This window comes from Halichoeres trimaculatus, unplaced genomic scaffold (assembly GCF_033239565.1).
Source record: "Halichoeres trimaculatus isolate MK-OKI-2021-1 unplaced genomic scaffold, fHalTri1.1 fHalTri1_scaffold_3, whole genome shotgun sequence".
Taxonomy (NCBI): Eukaryota; Metazoa; Chordata; class Actinopteri; order Labriformes; family Labridae; genus Halichoeres; species Halichoeres trimaculatus.
The window spans coordinates 8,869,935-8,887,601 of record NW_027437181.1 but is presented as its reverse complement, the minus strand read 5'-3'; the positions used below and the strand labels follow the sequence as shown (position 1 = coordinate 8,887,601).

Here is a 17,667-nt window from a genome sequence, read left to right as displayed (position 1 = left end):
TTGAAGCAATGAATTAAATTTTAAAGAACAGTTATGGAAATAATGACCTGACTGAGGGAAAATGCAAGTCTCATCTCTGAAACGCTGTTAAAATGAAATTCTGTGTGTCCTGTGTGTAAGTTTTTAATCATGTAAGCCTGTCAGCTGAGGCTCATCTGAAGCCAGATGTTGCCATGGTGATCATTGTTTACCAACTGCCATCAGAAACCTGGTGGAGTCTGTTGATTCCCAACACATTTCACTGAAATCAGGGTGTCAAACTGCCTACAACTGTGACTAAACCAAAGGGCCGATCAGAAAAATGATCACACCGTAGGAATCCTGAGACCCAGAGGAAGCTGTCTGTGTAAATTTCATGTCTAAAGATGCAGAAGTAGGCCCATGACAGTGATAGATAGATGAGGGAAATTTGACTGATCTCTGAGAAAACCCCTCAGGAATTAACATTGGAGTACATGGGTGCCGGAGCTGACTTTGCCCGACAGTTGGTCATTTTGTGAAAAAGGGCTCCATCCTTTTGCTTTAAAAACCACTTTGTCAGAAGCAGGACAAGACTACTTACATGCTGAGGGCTTATTTGTGTTGATAGCTCAAAAAATGTGGCCAAGAGAGCAGTTTACCCAGAAGTTTCTCAGGTCTTGTTTCCCCCTCTCCCTGCTCTGTCGTTTGAATCTCCCACTCTAAGCTGAAACATTCCGTCCAATACACACCAATGTTAAATGGCTTGAAGAGCTGAAATGCATCATGACCTTTGAAGGGTCATTGTGAAGTAACTATGAATGCTAGGAAACATTTGAAACCCACTGAATGGAGCCAAAAGATAGCTGAATATTTTGAAGTTTGAGTGGAGTTTGTAGCTGAATGTATGACTGAATGAGGAGGGTTTGAAGAAGGCTGAAAAAATGTCCTGAAGGGAGGAAATTTTGAAAATTCCGCATTCATCTCTATGGGACCGAAATCTCGTAAAACGTTGAATATCTTGGAAAGTATTTGTGAAAAGTTTCTGAAGAGTCATAGCCCCCTTGTCCCCACTGAAACACACGTTTTGAAGTTTGAACGGTGAAAATCAGTTGAAGTTTGTAGAAGTTTTAGCGGTCCAAAAAAGCGGGCGGAAGAAGAAGAAGAAGAACTAGAAAAGCAATTTCTGAAGAAATTGCGCTGTGAATGCAGAATGCTGAAGCAGCTTGCGCTGAACTGCTAATGCAACGAAAGCTGAACCTGAATGACTGAAGATATGTCTGAAAATGGTTGAAAAAGTCTTGAAAAGCTTGCGCTCAACTGCTAATGCAGAATGCTGAACATTAATGACTGAAGGTTTGTCTGAAAATGGCTGAATGAAGTCTTAAAATGCTTGCGCTGAACTGCTAAAGCAAAATTCTGAACAAGAATGGCTAAAGTTATGTCTGAAATCATTTGAATTAAGTCTTGAAAACTTTGTGCTCAACTGCAAAAGCAGAATGCTAATCGTGAATGACTGAATTTATGTCTGAAAATGGTTGAAATAATTCATGAAAAGCTGGCACTCAACTGCTAATGCAGAATGCTAAATTAACCTGCCATGAACTCTTGGATGAAAGGAAATGAATGGATGAATCAGTTAAATGGATAAATGAATTTAAAGTTGAAATGGCTGCATCTTTTCAAAATTTGAAGCAATGAATTAAATTTTAAAGAACAGTTATGGAAATAATGACCTGACTGAGGGAAAATGCAAGTCTCATCTCTGAAACCCTGTTAAAATGAAATTCTGTGTGTCCTGTGTGTAAGTTTTTAATCATGTAAGCCTGTCAGCTGAGGCTCATCTGAAGCCAGATGTTGCCATGGTGATCATTGTTTACCAACTGCCATCAGAGAGCTGGTGGAGTCTGTTGATTCCCAACACATTTCACTGAAATCAGGGTGTCAAACTGCCTAAAACTGTGACTAAACCAAAGGGCCGATAAGAAAAATGATCACACCGTAGGAATCCTGAGACCCTGAGGAAGCTGTCTGTGTTAATTTCATGTCTCAAGATGCAGAAATAGGCCCATGACAGCGATATATAGATGAGGGAAATTTGACTGATCTCTGAGAAAACCCCTCAGGAATTAACATTGGAGTACATGGGTGCCGGAGCTGACTTTGCCCGACAGTTGGTCATTTTGTGAAAAAGGGCTCCATCCTTTTGCTTTAAAAACCACTTTGTCAGAAGCAGGACAAGACTACTTACATGCTGAGGGCTTATTCGTGTTGATAGCTCAAAAAATGTGGCCAAGAGAGCAGTTTACCCAGAAGTTTCCCAGGTCTTGTTTCCCCCTCTCCCTGCTCTGTCGTTTGAATCGCCCACTCTGAGCTGAAACATTCCGTCCAATACACACCAATGTTAAATGGCTTGAAGAGCTGAAATGCATCATGACCTTTGAAGGGTCATTGTGAAGTAACTATGAATGCTAGGAAACATTTGAAACCCACTGAATGGAGCCAAAAGATAGCTGAATATTTTGAAGTTTGAATGGAGTTTGTAGCTGAATGTATGACTGAATGAGAAGGGTTTGAAGCAGGCTGAAAAAATGTCCTGAAGGGAGAAAATTTTGAAAATTCCGCATTCATCTCTATGGGACCGAAATTTCGTAAATTGTTGAATATCTCGGAAAGTATTTGTGAAAAGTTTCTGAAGAGTCATAGCCCCCTTGTCCCCACTGAAACACACGTTTTGAAGTTTGAACGGTGAAAATCGGTTGAAGTTTGCAGAAGTTTTAGCGGTCCAAAAAAGCGGGCGGAAGAAGAAGAAGAAGAAGAAGAAGAATAAATTTTTTTGACACAGAAGAACATATGCTGTGAATGCATTACTGCATTCACAGCAATAAACAACTTCAGAGAAATCTTTAGGCAGGTTGTCAGGAGTGCATACAGGAAAAGGATTTACAAGTTTCTGTGGGAAGTTTTTTGTTGGGGTTGTCCGAGTAAGATGAAGGTTAAATCACTGTTTGGAGTTTGCTGTGCCTTAGATGTTGTTTTCTTCTCTCTGTAGTGTGATGAAGGTGGATAAATGTCTCAAACAGATCAAACAGTGAGCCTGTTTGTATTTCTCTGACTCTTTCTTCCTCTCTCCTCAGATGAAAGGATGCTGCAGGGACTCCACGAAGGACTGAGCCCCACCTGAGCCCCCCCTCCCCTCCCTTCTCCTCCCCCCAACCCCCCTGACCCCTGACCCTCAGAGCCCTCAGCGTCTCCGTCCCATCATGAACCTGCTGTGTCGTGGGCGCCTGAAGCTGCTGGTGGCGTCTCTCACAGCCGTCGTCCTGCTCACCTGGCTCTACCTGCTGGCTGGAAACCTGGAGAGTGAGTGTTTGACATATTGTGTGCATGATTCAGTGAAAAATAACCCCTGCACTCCTCATCATCCAGAGTAATCTGAGAGAGAGTCTGAAGAGTCGGGAGCTGATTTATAATCAGAGTGGAGCCGTGGTTTGGTCAGATAGAGTCACAGGAATCCAAGCAGTGGGAGCAGAAAGCATCCATTATGGGAGGTTTTCTGCGACTCAGCTGGACGTTCCTTCGATCCGTCTATTGAGTTTAATTTTTAAACACATGGAGACCATTTTCTGTTCGCTTTGATTTTTCACTCTGACGTTCTTCAGAGCCACAGAGGCCGCAGCGGCTCGCCACAGTCAGCACTTTCTGTTTGGATCACAACAGCTGGGGTCAAAAAGCTACCATGCTGATTCCTCTGGAGCAGACACACAAATACACACAGATACACAGACACACACACAGAAAAAGACCTTCTTCTGCAAAGAAATTTGAAATCTCTAGATCCTTAAAGATGCTGTAAGGAGCATCTGCTTTTGGACTGCCTTGCCACTTTCTGGACCAGAGTCTCAGCACACTATCATGAATTTCTTTTAGCGAATTATGTGTTTCTTTTGGAATTAAATGGAGATAAGATTGAAACAAATTTTCTTTGTTCAAGGTTGGTGCTTATAATCTCATTCTTAAGTGTAGATTACAATCAGACTTTTATCTAGAAGACATACTTTGCAAGATCACTTAGAAAATGCTCAAGCCCCTTTAAGTTTTTTTTGTCTGTTTTAGCCTTTTGCTTGTGCTTTAACTTGAGCTTGTGTATGGCCCTTAGCATGTTTTTTAGCCATTAACCTGTTTTTTAGCCTGTAGCTTGTATTTTAGCATTTAGCTTGTGTTTTTGCCCTTAGCCTGGAATTTACCCAGTGTTAAGCTGTTTGCAAGTGTGTCATCCTTTAGCTTTTGTTTTAGCCTGTAGCTCGTGTTTTAACCTGTAGCCTATGTTTCAGCCCTCAGTGTGTGTTTCATCCTTTGGCTTACATTTTAGCCTTTAGCCAGTGTTTCACCCTTTAGCGTGTTTTTTAGTCTTTAGCACGTGTTTAAGCCCTTGGCTTATGTTTCTGCCTTTGGTTAGGGTTTTAGCTTTCAGCTCCTGTTTGCACCATTGGTTTGTGTTTCGGCCTCTAGCTGCTCTGACATCCTTTTTCTGTCTAACCACCCAGATTTAGTGTCTAACGGTTAAACTTTGCAATCTAAGGGACTTTTAGTCTATGTTTCTTAAAAAAAAAAATTGGGATCTCAAGGGAAAATCAGACTCACTCACAAATGCTTGGAAATGATGGAATATGAACAGACAAATATGTCAAAGTGAGACTATTTCAAGATCACTTAAAAAGTCCTCACAGAGCCTATAAGTCACATTTTGCCTGTCACATCATGCAGTTCTTGCCTGAAAAGAGCTGTGGTGTATTTGTTTGCACTCAACCTCAGAAAGGTTTTATTTTTTACTTTAAAAACGTCTCATTTTGCACACAGTCACTGCTGCTCTGTATAAACTCTGCTAACAAACAGCTCCTGTGGTCGTGATGAAAGTGGAGGAGCAAACACGGGATCGATTTACATAAACACAAAGCTTTGATTGATTTTTCCACTTGAACGTTTGAGGGCAATTTTTGTCTGCTCTGCAGAGAAAATATGAAACAGTGAAAGTTTCCACTCCTCATGCAAACATATTAATCAGAGCAGATTTCTTGTTATTGAGTTTGTAATAATTTTTCTCATGATTATCTCCAAAAATATTTCCAATCTTTCCTTCTATTTACATCTTTTCCATCAGATTAATAACTGAGTATATTTTGCATTGCGTAGAATATTCTCCTATTCCTCCACTTTTTGTCCCTTTCCTCCTGACATGAAGTAACAGCAGCTCCATCATACCACTCTCTCCGGTGTCCAGTATACCCTGCAGGATGGATTTCCCCCTGAATGTTGGATTTAAGCTCTTGTGATTGAAGTCCCGTCATGTGGTGGAGTGCAGAATAACTCAAGGCTGCATGTGGTTCTCTGAAACCCCCCAACACAGGCAGACTTGCTGGTCAAACATTGATTATTTGATGTAAATGTGGAGGTTAGCAGTGATTCCTGGAAGGCAGCCAAAGTGGAAAAACGGATTCCCCTTCAATGATGATCCAGGAACATGCATGACTGCTGAGTTAACATGGAACAGTGTGTGTGTGTGTGTGTGTGTGTGTGTGGTGAAGTAAGAACGTGCTCCAAGCAGAAATACACCACTTCAGAAATAACCAGCAGCTTCTGTTCCTGCCTGCCCGCCTGTCTGTCTGTCTGCCCATCTGTCTAACTTACTAACTGCAGATCAGATTCTGGTCACTCTATCTGTCCTCTGAGGACAAGTTGTCGTCCATCCTCTCAGATTCATGGTTTGCTCTCGAGCACAACTGTAACTACAGCTGCAGAAGCCAAAATTAGCCATAAACTGTAGCAGAACATTTTATCTCAACATGGTAACAGAATTAAAGCAGATAAAAAATAAGAAAAAATTACAAGCCCATTTTACCAAAAAAGGTGGAAAATAGTCGTCTATGTTGATAAAAACATAACTTAAAGCTTTGCAAATCCCTTATAAACTTTTTCAATTGGAAAAGATAAAAAGAGAACATGCTGAAATGGAAACATTTTATTCAGGCCAATTGTTGAGTACCTGAAACCCAAGAATAAGGCATTTTGATAATACTTAAGGGAACACATATCACTATTAATTAGGTGCTCACTAATATGCATAAAAGTAGCATAATAGCCCTTCATTGGTATTTATTAAGCACTTATTAACACCTTATTCTACATAGCCTTATTCTACCTGTATTACAAAATGAATTAAGATTTTTCATTATATTAATTCCTAATTATCAATTTTTTATGTAAACAAATGCATTGTTGTTTCTGAATAATGACATGAAGAATAATGTGGGTTATTACAGCCTTTTAAAGGGGCAGTACCACAAGAACAGTAATTCGTCCTTTATCAATCTGAAATCTTAAAACGTGGGCCCTGAAATTCACAAAATGATATTCACATTCAATTAATGATAATTAGGAGTATACTGTAAAATCTTAATCTATATTGTAACAGAGGTATTATTACAACTATGTAGAATAAGATGTTAATACATGCCTAATAAATACTAATGAAGGGCTAGTATGCTACTTATACGCATATTAGTAAGCACCTAATTAATAGTGAATATGGGTTCCCTAATATCAAGTTTTACCCACGTTTCTTATTACATACTCCCGAATCATGTATCATCGCAAAGTTTTATAAAAATGTTCAACACAGTTGAAATGAGATGTTGGAAGAGCGTAAAAATCCCTCCTTTTCACTGCCATCTCCTCTCTTCCTCTATCAACAAGGGTGTGAACATTCCCAGCATGCCTCTCTTCAGCTGTGAGCCAGCTGCTGCTCCATCAGGGTTAGAGGAGAAAGAAGAGTGGAGGAGGAAGGAGAGAGGAGAAGTAAACCAGATAGAGGAAAGAAAGAGAGAAAAAAAGAGTGGGAGGGACCAGAGATTCATGGTGAGATAGAGGAAAAGAAGAGAATGAGGAGGAGGCAGTGTGAAACATGAGGAGGAGAAACTGTTAAAAAAGGAAAGACAAACCATGTACATCCATGTTTCTTAGAAATGACCACACTGGTTTCCTGATTGCATTGTAAGAACAACATAATCCCTGCCTGGATTATGTGCAAAGTCATTGTTTTTTAGATTGATTGAAGCGCTCTATTTATGTCCTGTTCTGGATTTACAAGGAGGTTTTTGGAGTGGATGGCACAGGAGAGACCGAGGTTTGTGTTCACATCTTAGACAAGTGCAGCTAAGGTGACAAAGGAAGGAGAAAGGGAAAGATTGTGCATGGGTTAAATACACGACCTGTTGATAGGGGTCCAGATTTTAACATTAGATGTGATCAAGCTTCTATTTTACTCTGAGATGGATGAAAAAAAAATTCTGCCAAAGTTGCAAAAACCTCCTGATGCTGTGGCCCAAAAAACACAGTTCAGTGTTCAGTGACTTTCCTTCATCCATGAATGCAGAAATACTGGATCCAAATTCACCAACAAACATTTGCAAAGTTGTTTTTCTTCTCTCTTGAGGGCCAAGGAGGAACAAAACTCAACTTTTTCCCTCTTGTAAATGGAGAAATTAGACCTTTATAGCCCCTGTGGATGTTTCCTGGCATACAACATAAATAACATATGTTAACATGAGAAAATGAGACACCACATGGTTTCCTTTTAAGGTACATCAAGTTTGAAGTTCAGTAAAGTGAGGAGTGCCAGAGCTCTGGATTGTGCTGTCAGGGCAAACCAGTCTCCTGATGTTGTTATTCCTGCAAACTTCAGCCCCTTTAATTGCACATAAATAAATGAGGCTTGACAGTTTTATTTATTTGGCACATTTTAGCAAAAAGAGCAATTTAGAGTGTGTTGTACAAGACTTGAACCCTTGTTAAAGAGGACGTTAGGAGTCATAAAAACAGACTATTAGTGATGCACAGCAGATAAAAGCATCAGAGGAAGAGTTTGATGGGCGTAGATATGACGTACAGGTTTGAGGTTAGGGTTTCCCGCACATTTCCCCCCACTACCACCATTTTTCCTGCTCTATCAACTAAACCAAGGAAATTAAAACTTTTAAAAAGAAGTTTGAATATGAAAACACAGCAAAAAGCCAAGTATTATAGAACTTAAGACACATAATCCTCCTTATCTAGCCTGACAGACTGAGCGGCCTGAGCAGGAGTGTTTGACTTCAACACTCTGGCAGGTGTGAAAAGGAGCTTCAATTTTTTTATGCTGAAAAATGGAAAATTTTGAAAAAATGCCAGAAAAGTTTTTTTTTTTTTTTTTTTTTTTTTAAAGAGCCTTGTGCTATCTTCCAAGAAGAATTCCAGGGTTAAAATTTCACAGTATTTCAATAAACAACCTTGGTTGTGGGTAGAAAAGGAGAGCAACATAAAACCCCAGTTGTTAGATTTAAGAAAGATTGTTATTACAAAGTAGTGAAAATTAGACATTTACAACAAAAGAGGCAGCTAAAAAGAACAAATGAAGATTACAAAAAAAACCCTCAAGCCTTTAGCGATAATTCTCTCCAAAAAATGAACTTAAAATGAAAAAAAACAAACTCACCTGTCTAATAATAAAAACAGAGTGGGTGAGCAGCAGTCTAACCTGATGACTTTACACATGAATTTAGATAAAAGGAGCTTCTTCAAAGAAGAAGCAGAATGAGGTGTTGCCCATGCACAGCACTCAAGTTGCCAGCCTTTACGTACCCCTTTGACCAAACTGGTGCTAGTGTTTGCTCAAGGCCAGTGCCTGGATTAGCACTGGTTCTCTGTGTTTCCATAGCATTGGCTCACAGTTTCCAAAATCAGTGCATAGCATGCACCAACTCTAGACTTGGCCAGGGCAAAGCACTGACTTTGTCAGGAACTAGGGGTGGGCTTACTGTGACCAATGATCAGCAGTGAAAAACAGTCACAGCTAAAATACACAAGCTGCGTCTGCAGTGCGTCTCCGCTCCGTCATGGCAAATGGATCAAATGGGTATCATTCAAATCAATGTGTCAACTTACACTGGATCTGTCCTGTTGCAGTACATCCGCATGGCTGGTCCATCATGTTGCAGGTAATACGCAGCCATGCTTTTTTGACGGATGCATAAATTCAGCCTGGGATTGATCGAGCAGGACAGGAACTAGTGACCGAAAACTACCTAAAAGCACCCAGTGACTTTCAAAATAAGACAACTTATGTCAAAATCAATTTGTATTTAGCTTGAGTATGATTATAAACGGACATGAGTGGAGCCAGACCAAGAATCAACAGGTTTGAGGTTTTACAGCCCAACATTAATGAAGAGAGACTTATTAATGGAATGGGAAGAGCGGGAACTTCTCGGTCTGACTCCAGCTGTCTGTATGTCATGCTGCTTGTCGGACTGAACACACAGTCGGTGTAAGTTGACAAACGCAGTCAAGATTCAGCGCAACGGAAAGGCATTACAGATGTATGTGGTGCATTTCAGGCGTCATTCTTGAAAAGAAAAACTGCTATGCAAGTCGTCTGATGCTACATATTGTAGCATCTGCTGAAGAGAACTTGAGACTTAATCCATGTTTGATGTCTCTTTAAAAATAAAGTATGGGTAAATAACTGCATCAACATTTAAGATACACATTATGCACCATTTTTTAATTCAGTTGTTCACTGAACTGTAAACAATGCAGAAAAGCTGTTTTTAGATGTTGGTTAATGGGATCCAAGCTCACTCGATCAATAAAATGAAGCCAGAGAAATGCCTGGAGGAAGAGGAATATTCAATTAGAGCAGATGAATGTCTCTTTGGTTTACATTTCTACTGTTATTAAGAAACAAACCACAACTTTGTCTCACACACACACTAACACAGCCATAAAGTCTTCTTCCCTCCTCACTCCTGCGCTTTTTCTTTGGTTTTGGTTATTTTTTTAAACTCTTGAATTATTTTTCTCATGTGTTTTCTATGCTTTCTTCCACACATCTACACCTCAGGCTCTCAGTAATATTTACACCTCTGTGTGTCAGGAAAGCAGAAATAAGGGAGGTGGTGAAAGAGGAGCAGATGTGGTGTGACGGGCTCATTTTCAAGTGTGAAGCTCATGAGAACAGTCTGAGCGTGTTCGTGTCACCAGCCAGGAAACCAAAACGTTTGCGATGTCAGGTTGAGGTTCCTCCAGCCTGAGTTACACTCTCTGTCATCTGTCAGGTCTGATTTAAAGAAACAGAGGGCTTAGAGCTCAAAGCAGCAGCTCTCCTCCATATTTAAACTGTTACTGTCCGTGTTAAAGGTTGCTTCTCTGCATTCGTTAAATGTTGTGTTAAACTGTTTTCCAAGATGAATCAGTGCCCCTCAGACAGTCTAAACCTCCTCCTGTCTCTCCTCAGATGGTCGCTCCCTCCTCCTGGCTCCATGCCTCGCAGACACGCCGGAAGCCCGGGTCCTAGAGCGAGCCGTCCTCGAGTCTCGGGTGCGAGAGGTGGAGGAAGAAAACAGGCAGATCAGGTTGCAGCTCAGCCAATCGCAAGGCACCGCCGCCCAGCTGCCAGATGGCAATTATGGCAACCAGCAGTGGGGAGCCTCAGCAGACACAGGGCCAGAGGATGGGGACAACACAGCCGAGGAAAAAAACAACCACACGGAGTGTCCGAGATCGCCCACCGTCCAGAAGTGTGAGGTAACGGCTCCCTCTCAGCCAATCACAGCAGCCCTCACAAACCAAAGGATGGAGGGGATGGCAAGGAATAAGCCGACAGAGTTTAACTCGGAGGAAACACTCACACTCTTTGAAGTGTTTTCAGCCTTTAAGCTCCAGCTTCTCAAAGACTTAACTGCTGCAAAGCAAATGACGTGAATCATAAATATCTCAGAGGCTAAATATGGGGTTTGACATCAGAAGAGGAGTGAAAGTAGAAGATGAGAAGAGAAAAACTCATAAAGTGAAGCTTTTTAAGATTCACAGAAGCAAAACTCAAGATACATTTTCATATTAGTATAAATATTCTCCTGACGATCTGTTCAAATAAGACAGATGGAATAACAGTGTGAGATCATGAAGACATGAGAGTGTTAGAGTCAGAGAGTGTAAATCTCTCTGTCGTTCAAACCTTCACCCTAAATCAGCTGGCTCTCCATCTCCTTTGTCTCTGCAGCTGATCCATGTAGCGTGCGTTTGTGCCGGTCACAACGCCAGCAGAGACGTGGTCACGCTGGTCAAGTCCGTCCTCTTTCACAGGTGAGTCGCTTGTCCTGTTGAAGTTGTTTAAACTTTATTTCCCAATTTTCTTTAATATATTTTTTAACTTTTTTCACTGTCTTTAACTCCATCCAAATGTTCCTATTTTTAGTTATTTTGAGGTATTTTTTCACCTATTCATTGACTGCTATAGTCATGAAAATCTTGGCAGAAAGACCCACCAGTAAATTCTTGATTGACAGCTTGGTTCTGCAAAGTTGCATGAGTAAATGTGAAAGAGGTGGGGGTCAAATGAAGAGATATCAGAAAACATCTATCAAGATAATAAAGTGATAATAATAAAAAAGCAGGAAATGCAAGTAAAACATTATGATGAATGGTTAAAAAAAGACTTGTAGCATAATGTGCATAGGTCAGGTTATTGTGACACAAAATAAATGAACAAATGCAAACGCAAGTCAAAACTACTTTTGTTTTAATTTTTATCACCAGACTTGTTTTTTCTCTTTTATAGCTCATAAATGCATTTTCTTTTTTCTTTTTTCTTTTTTACATTCAAATACTCAAACACTTATTTTTTTTATTTATTGAATGTCATTTGAACACTTGTATTAAACTTCAGTACCATGAAAAAACCACACGTTTCTTATTGGTTGCAGAGAGGTCACTTGCTTGGACAGTGGAAGTAAAGGAGCAAACATAGACGCTGATTTCTGTTTGTGCTTGTGGGTGCTCAGAACTTACATGATTGCCACATTTTTATCTTATTTCAGTTTTTAAATCAATGCTATTTAATCTATGCAGCAGTCTGTAGTGGACAGAGAGAATACAGTCCAGGCTATAACAAATCTGAAATCTGACTCCCAAGATGCTAGACAGCTGAACAATGCGCTGCTCTCCAGACCATCAAGAACAGAGCTGTCCATGGTCCTAAAGCTTCAAACTGCAAACTTTGAGCTTGAACTTTATTGGCCTCTGAGGGAAGTTTGCGGGAACACCAAAAAAAACATAGAAAACACAATCACATCCAGATTCCCTGCTGAAATGGACAAGTACGCACAAGTACACAGCTGAGAAAACAAATGCATAATAACCGTCATCTTCCAAGATTTGACTTCAGCTGTTCTACGGCTTGTGTTGTGAATGATTTTTTTAGCCTGTTCGATTTTGCCTTTGGCAATCTACATCTTCTGCCAGAGGGTAGAAGCTCAAACCCAGCATGGAGGGGATGATCAGGGCACTGAATGATGTCCCAAGCCTGAAGGCTGGCACACATTACAGGATTCTTCAAACCTTCACACAATGAAAGAGCACACACTCAATGATAACAAAAGACAAGTCGCAAAAGATATCTTCCTTCTGATGTCATAGTGTGTGGTGTTTGCACTCCAATGGACACCATTCACGAACTGATTCTTCAACAGAGTATCAACTTCTCCACACTCAATGTTCCAAACCTTGTGTGGTAAAACATTACTTCAGTGTAAATAAACATGACCGACGAATGGGAAAAAATAATAAAGAACAAAAAAAAGAGAAAAACAATTATGGAAAAAGTTGTGGAGACAGCGGGGATATGGGCTGAATGATTAACACTTTGAACAACCTCCTCTTCGGTCAGTCAGCTGAGTCAGCTCGTGTATTGATTGGCTTTGCTCCGGTACACGTAACATTACACACTGTAGCTGCTTGGCCCCTCTTGAAGCGCCCCACACACCACAGGATTTTTAGTTGCAAAGATTAAACATGTTCATTGTCTATGATGTCTCAATCAAAAGCCTTCTGAGCAGCTCCGACCAGACAAAACCACTCTTAACACACCCGACACCACAGGAAAATCACACACAATGTCATTTGCAGACATCAGACAATCAAGCCTTTGCTGGCTTTGATCACAAGGTGGAGATCAGGAAAAAAATCAGCCTGTTAATCCTGTAGTGTGTACCCACCTTTAGAGTTTACCCTCCTGCAAAAGATTGTGGCCAGAAGGTAATCTCACACTCACTCTCCCACCGATCTCAGTGACTGTCGGATCAGGTGAGTCGCTTGCAGGGAGCTCTCAAATTCTGTGTTATTGTCCTTTTCATATGGACCTACTGGTTCCTCCTACCTTCAGCGGATACAGCTGTGCTAGTGTTTTAACACTTCATGTAATACACCTTTAATTTTTTCATCAATGATGGGATTCAGTGAGTCAGGAGGCGCTTGTACGGTGTTAATTCTCCAATTGTACGGCTGTGATCGACTCCTGCTGTCCTTCCATTTCCATCATCTTTCCATCACAGGAGATAACCACGGTTGAAAATTAAGATTACAGTCTACAACAGGTAATTCTTAGACAAAAGTCATTCATTTAGCACCAAGCAAAAGATCTTAAGTCTCATTTTACTTCTTGGGGCTCCTCTGGGTTTTTAAAAGCTAAAAGTTTCAGATGTTTAGTTTGGTCAAGTTTTCTCGTCATGCTGTGTGGAGCTCTCGGAGCGTCTTTCCATTAACTCTGCTCTGTTGAGATCCCCTTCAACATGTTCTCCACGTTAAGCCTCCTGCCGTGTTTTCTCTCTCATTAACAGATTTATTCTGTTCCATGACTCTCCTCCAGCTCCATACCTCTCGTCTTTGTGTTTCTCTTCCTTTACAGCTACAGCTGACATGACCAGAACCTGGACTCGTGTATGCTTTGAAAGTCTTTGAATAGCAACGAGAGGAAAGAAAACTTTTAGGCAGAAACAGTTTAAATAGGAGAGGTTGACCTCAGTAAAAGAAACTGTTTGAAAACACCTGAAAAACCCTGACCTCGCTGACGCAGAAGTTTAAATGGACTGAATTTCTATAAAAGTGAAGACAGATTCTTTCTCTGTAAGACTATTTTTACATTAAGGATTTGTGTTTTTCTCTGGATTCTGCTGACGTCAATCGACTCCACTTTGAGGGTTGTTGGAATGCTTTTAAAGCTTTGAAAATAATGAAGTTATTTCTTCTGACCTTACTTGTTCTGATGGCTTTGAGAATGAATTGAATTTTTGGGGGTTGTATTTTAATTGCAAATGAATTCTGAGTGCTGTGCTGTAGTCAGACCTCTCCAACAGGAGCTGTCGTCCCTGAATTTGAGATTGAGTCCCTTTTTGGGGGGCGTGAGATGCATTTTTTCAACAGGCAGATCATCTTGTTGTTTTTTTGGAGGGAGATATGGACATTTCATTTTTTGAAACCCTTTTCTCTGAGGCCCTAATGTCAAAACAGACATTTTTCCCCTTAAATTACATCAGACATTTGAGGAAGTTCATCTTTTATAGTGAGGAGTTCACAATTTTATGTGCAGTCCCTTTTTGGGAACATCCCATTTTGTATGATCCACTTGAAATCTGATTGGTCGCCTGAGGCGCAACCCCCAAAATTATAAATAACTCTTATAGACTCTGTTGCAACATATTCCAATTAATGTGACACATTTGGGGTTTTGAAAAACCATAACACCCTCTTCAATCAATTATCACGATAAAGTTTAGTTGTTGACTGACAGCCCACTTGGTAACACTTTATTTGAAGGGTATACATAAGACTGACATGACACTGCCATAAACACAACTTGACATCTATCATTAAGTTGAAGGAGGCTTCATGCATGTCTATGAATGTTGTCATGAAGTGTCATTCGGTCAATTCTGGAAAGCTGACATTGTTTAGGGATGTCTTTTATATTACAACTTCACATTTACAAAGACAACATAACCTGTCACTGTCTTTAATGAATTAATGAAAGATGTCATGTCATGTCCATGACATTGCCATGTCAGTGTTATGCATACCCCTTCAAATAAAGTGTTACTGCACTTTTCAAAAACTGTTTTTGTTGAGAAGATGAACTCAAAGAGAACTATCATCTGTATCTACAGCACCTTTAGTGCTGTAGATACGTAGCTTGAAAGTGAGTATTAAGTGATTGTTTAGTGACTTGCAGCAGTCTTAAAACATGAAGTTGATGCAGAAGTGTTAAAAACTGTAGCCCTAAGATGCAGATGGCCTGGCGGTTTTGGTTGCATCCCATGATGTTCGCTCCTTTTTTTATCATCCTAGGTCAAGTTCTGCATTTTCTGTTGAGGATAGGCTCCAAAACTCTGAACCAGAGACAAGTTTGTGGCTTCACAGAGACTACCTCCATGCATTATGACAGTTTCACTCAACAGGAGCAGAGGGGTCGTTCAATCAAGGAGCATGTAAAAAAAACACAATATGTTGCTGCATTTTAAGTATAGTGCAAAGATGCTGTAATGTTGACAGACATTTAGGAAAACAAAATGAATGACCTGTTTGTTTTCATAATCTGGAAGCACTGGCCTCAAAGAATGATGATGCAGCCTATTTTTCTAATTACACAGTGTCATTAAGTCCCCATTCATCAAAAAACAGAGCTTGATGATTAGAAGAGTGGAACTGCCCTTTAAATTGGGATAAGCTGCATGCCTGATTTTTCACGGAAAACAAGATCGCAGCTGCACAAAACATGACACCGTTGACTAGCAAATGTATCCAACCACCACTTTGTCCCCTGACCTCTTTGTTTCTCTGTCCTCTTCTCTCCTCTCAGGAGAAATCCTCTTCACTTCCATTTCATCACCGACACAGTAGCCAATCGCATCTTGAGTTCTCTGTTCCAGTCCTGGATGGTACCATCAGTGCAAGTCAGCTTCTACGATGCAGATGAACTCAAGGTAAGAAAAAGCAGTCACACACTCACACACGCACACACATCAGTCTTCATCCACACACGTTTGTTTCCTGCTCAGTGTTCCTACAAGGTGAGTCAAAGTCACATTTAGCATATCAAAGAGGATCCTCACAGAAAGTTGAGTTAAATGTATTTATAAATCTTCTTTAAGAGGGGAGATTCATCTCAGAGCATCAAAGGGAAGTCGATACAGAAGTCGCAAGCTGCAGAGACATCAAGGATCCTCAGACGGGAGGTCCTGGCTCGTCTTTGTGTGTGTCTGTCACATTAACAGAGATCAGAGGGCTGATTTAGCTGCTTTGCTGGTGAAACCACAGGATGTGACAGAGGGTCGCTCTGCAGTTTAGCCTCTTTTAGACTCACACATAACTTCAGTGTCAGAGGGAGGGAAGAGATTTCTAAGCAGATAACACAAATCGAGTTTTTCTATCAGTGTCCTCTATGTGTGCTTAAATCACCTCCTAAACAAACTAAAATCTGTCTCTTAATCCACAGTAGTCTAAAAAAACACCTGTTACCAAACCAGAAATCTAGAAAGTGTGTCAGTATTTCCTCGTTCCTGGCAAAAGTGAAAAATAATCTTGCAAATGTGATGGTTGTTTTCTAACAACCGATAAGATATTGTACAACATGTTCCTGGAAAACCTTTAAACACTGCTTCATTACCTCATGAAGGCCCTGACCTAAGCCAGTTCACATGGAAAATGAGACCTTAGACCCTAGAAAGTCTGACAGGTAAGATCTTTTATAAGATTTATTTTTTGGGCTTTTCTGCCTTAATCTGAGCGGACAGGAAGGGACAAGAGAGGACAGGACCAGAGAGAGAGGCAATGAGGGGAGAAGAAAGCAGGGTTGACGTCCCTCTAAAGGAAACCTGTGACCGTTGTTGGAGAGAAACATTTCAGACTGTTTCTTTTCTCTCCCCTAGTCTTTTTAGAGCTTTCATATTACAGTGTATTTGACATTCTATAAGGGTAAAAAAAGCTATGTGCTAATAACTGAAATCAGCCTCTAACCATTACTGTGATGAAACAGCCTTTTCGTCCTCAGCTGATAGAAAATCCATTGTATGTATTCCTGTGTTTAGAAGAATTGCATAAATCCCTGCAGTGTGATAAGTACAGAAATTTAGTCAAACCTCTCCTGATGGTTTTTTATAAGAGAATCAATTCTTTTTTTTTTTTTTTTTTTTAACATCAAAACGAATTGATGATAATGTCACACAGACAGGTCAATTTGTGCAAAGCTATATCTCGAAAAAGAAAAGAAAATCTGCATCCCTATCTCATGGTCTGAATCTGTCCGTAACCTGATCAAAACACTCTGGGGTATAGACAGCACCAGATCTTCACCAGACCTGCTGAAATGATAAGGGTTAAGAGTTTTTTAAAGGAGTTAATCAAACTTTGGAGGGTGGGGCTTCAAACACCAAGATCTGCCCAGAGCTCCGCCCAGGGCTTTGAACCAGGATTTGTTCTCCCAGTTAGTTCATTCCAGACAAAAAACAGTATTCAAACGTTTTTTGGTTCCATCCCCAAATTTTTCCATACTTGAACCAGTAAGAACTAAAAGTTTAATTTATGAAACAGTATAGTTCCATGTCAGCCTTAGGACTTTAAATTGGTAGGTGTAGCATTAGCACTTTTAAATGGGCTGTTCTTCCTATAACAAATGCTACATTTCACCAGTTCACTATCAGGAGTTGACATTCAAATAAATTTGCCACTGACCCAGAGGGCAGATTTCCTGATTATTTCCATATCAGAAGAAAGTACAGATTCATTCCTACAAACAAACTACCTTAGCTTTTTTATTCCCAACTTACTTACCGTTGGATTTTTCAG

The 17,667-nt window shown here is 40.3% G+C and overlaps 1 protein-coding gene across 2 annotated transcripts in view; it reads left to right on the top strand.

Annotated features, from left to right (window-relative positions):
* Positions 1–17,667, top strand: part of large2 (LARGE xylosyl- and glucuronyltransferase 2) — a 116,573-nt gene that overhangs the window by 81,847 nt on the left and 17,059 nt on the right. For both annotated transcript variants that reach the window (XM_074666485.1, XM_074666486.1), the window contains 4 exons: positions 3,096–3,321; positions 10,289–10,578; positions 11,054–11,136; positions 15,683–15,806. In XM_074666485.1, the coding sequence (XP_074522586.1) occupies positions 3,222–3,321; positions 10,289–10,578; positions 11,054–11,136; positions 15,683–15,806 (597 nt within the window). In that variant the 5' untranslated portion in view covers positions 3,096–3,221. The remainder of the gene's footprint in view (positions 1–3,095; positions 3,322–10,288; positions 10,579–11,053; positions 11,137–15,682; positions 15,807–17,667) is intronic.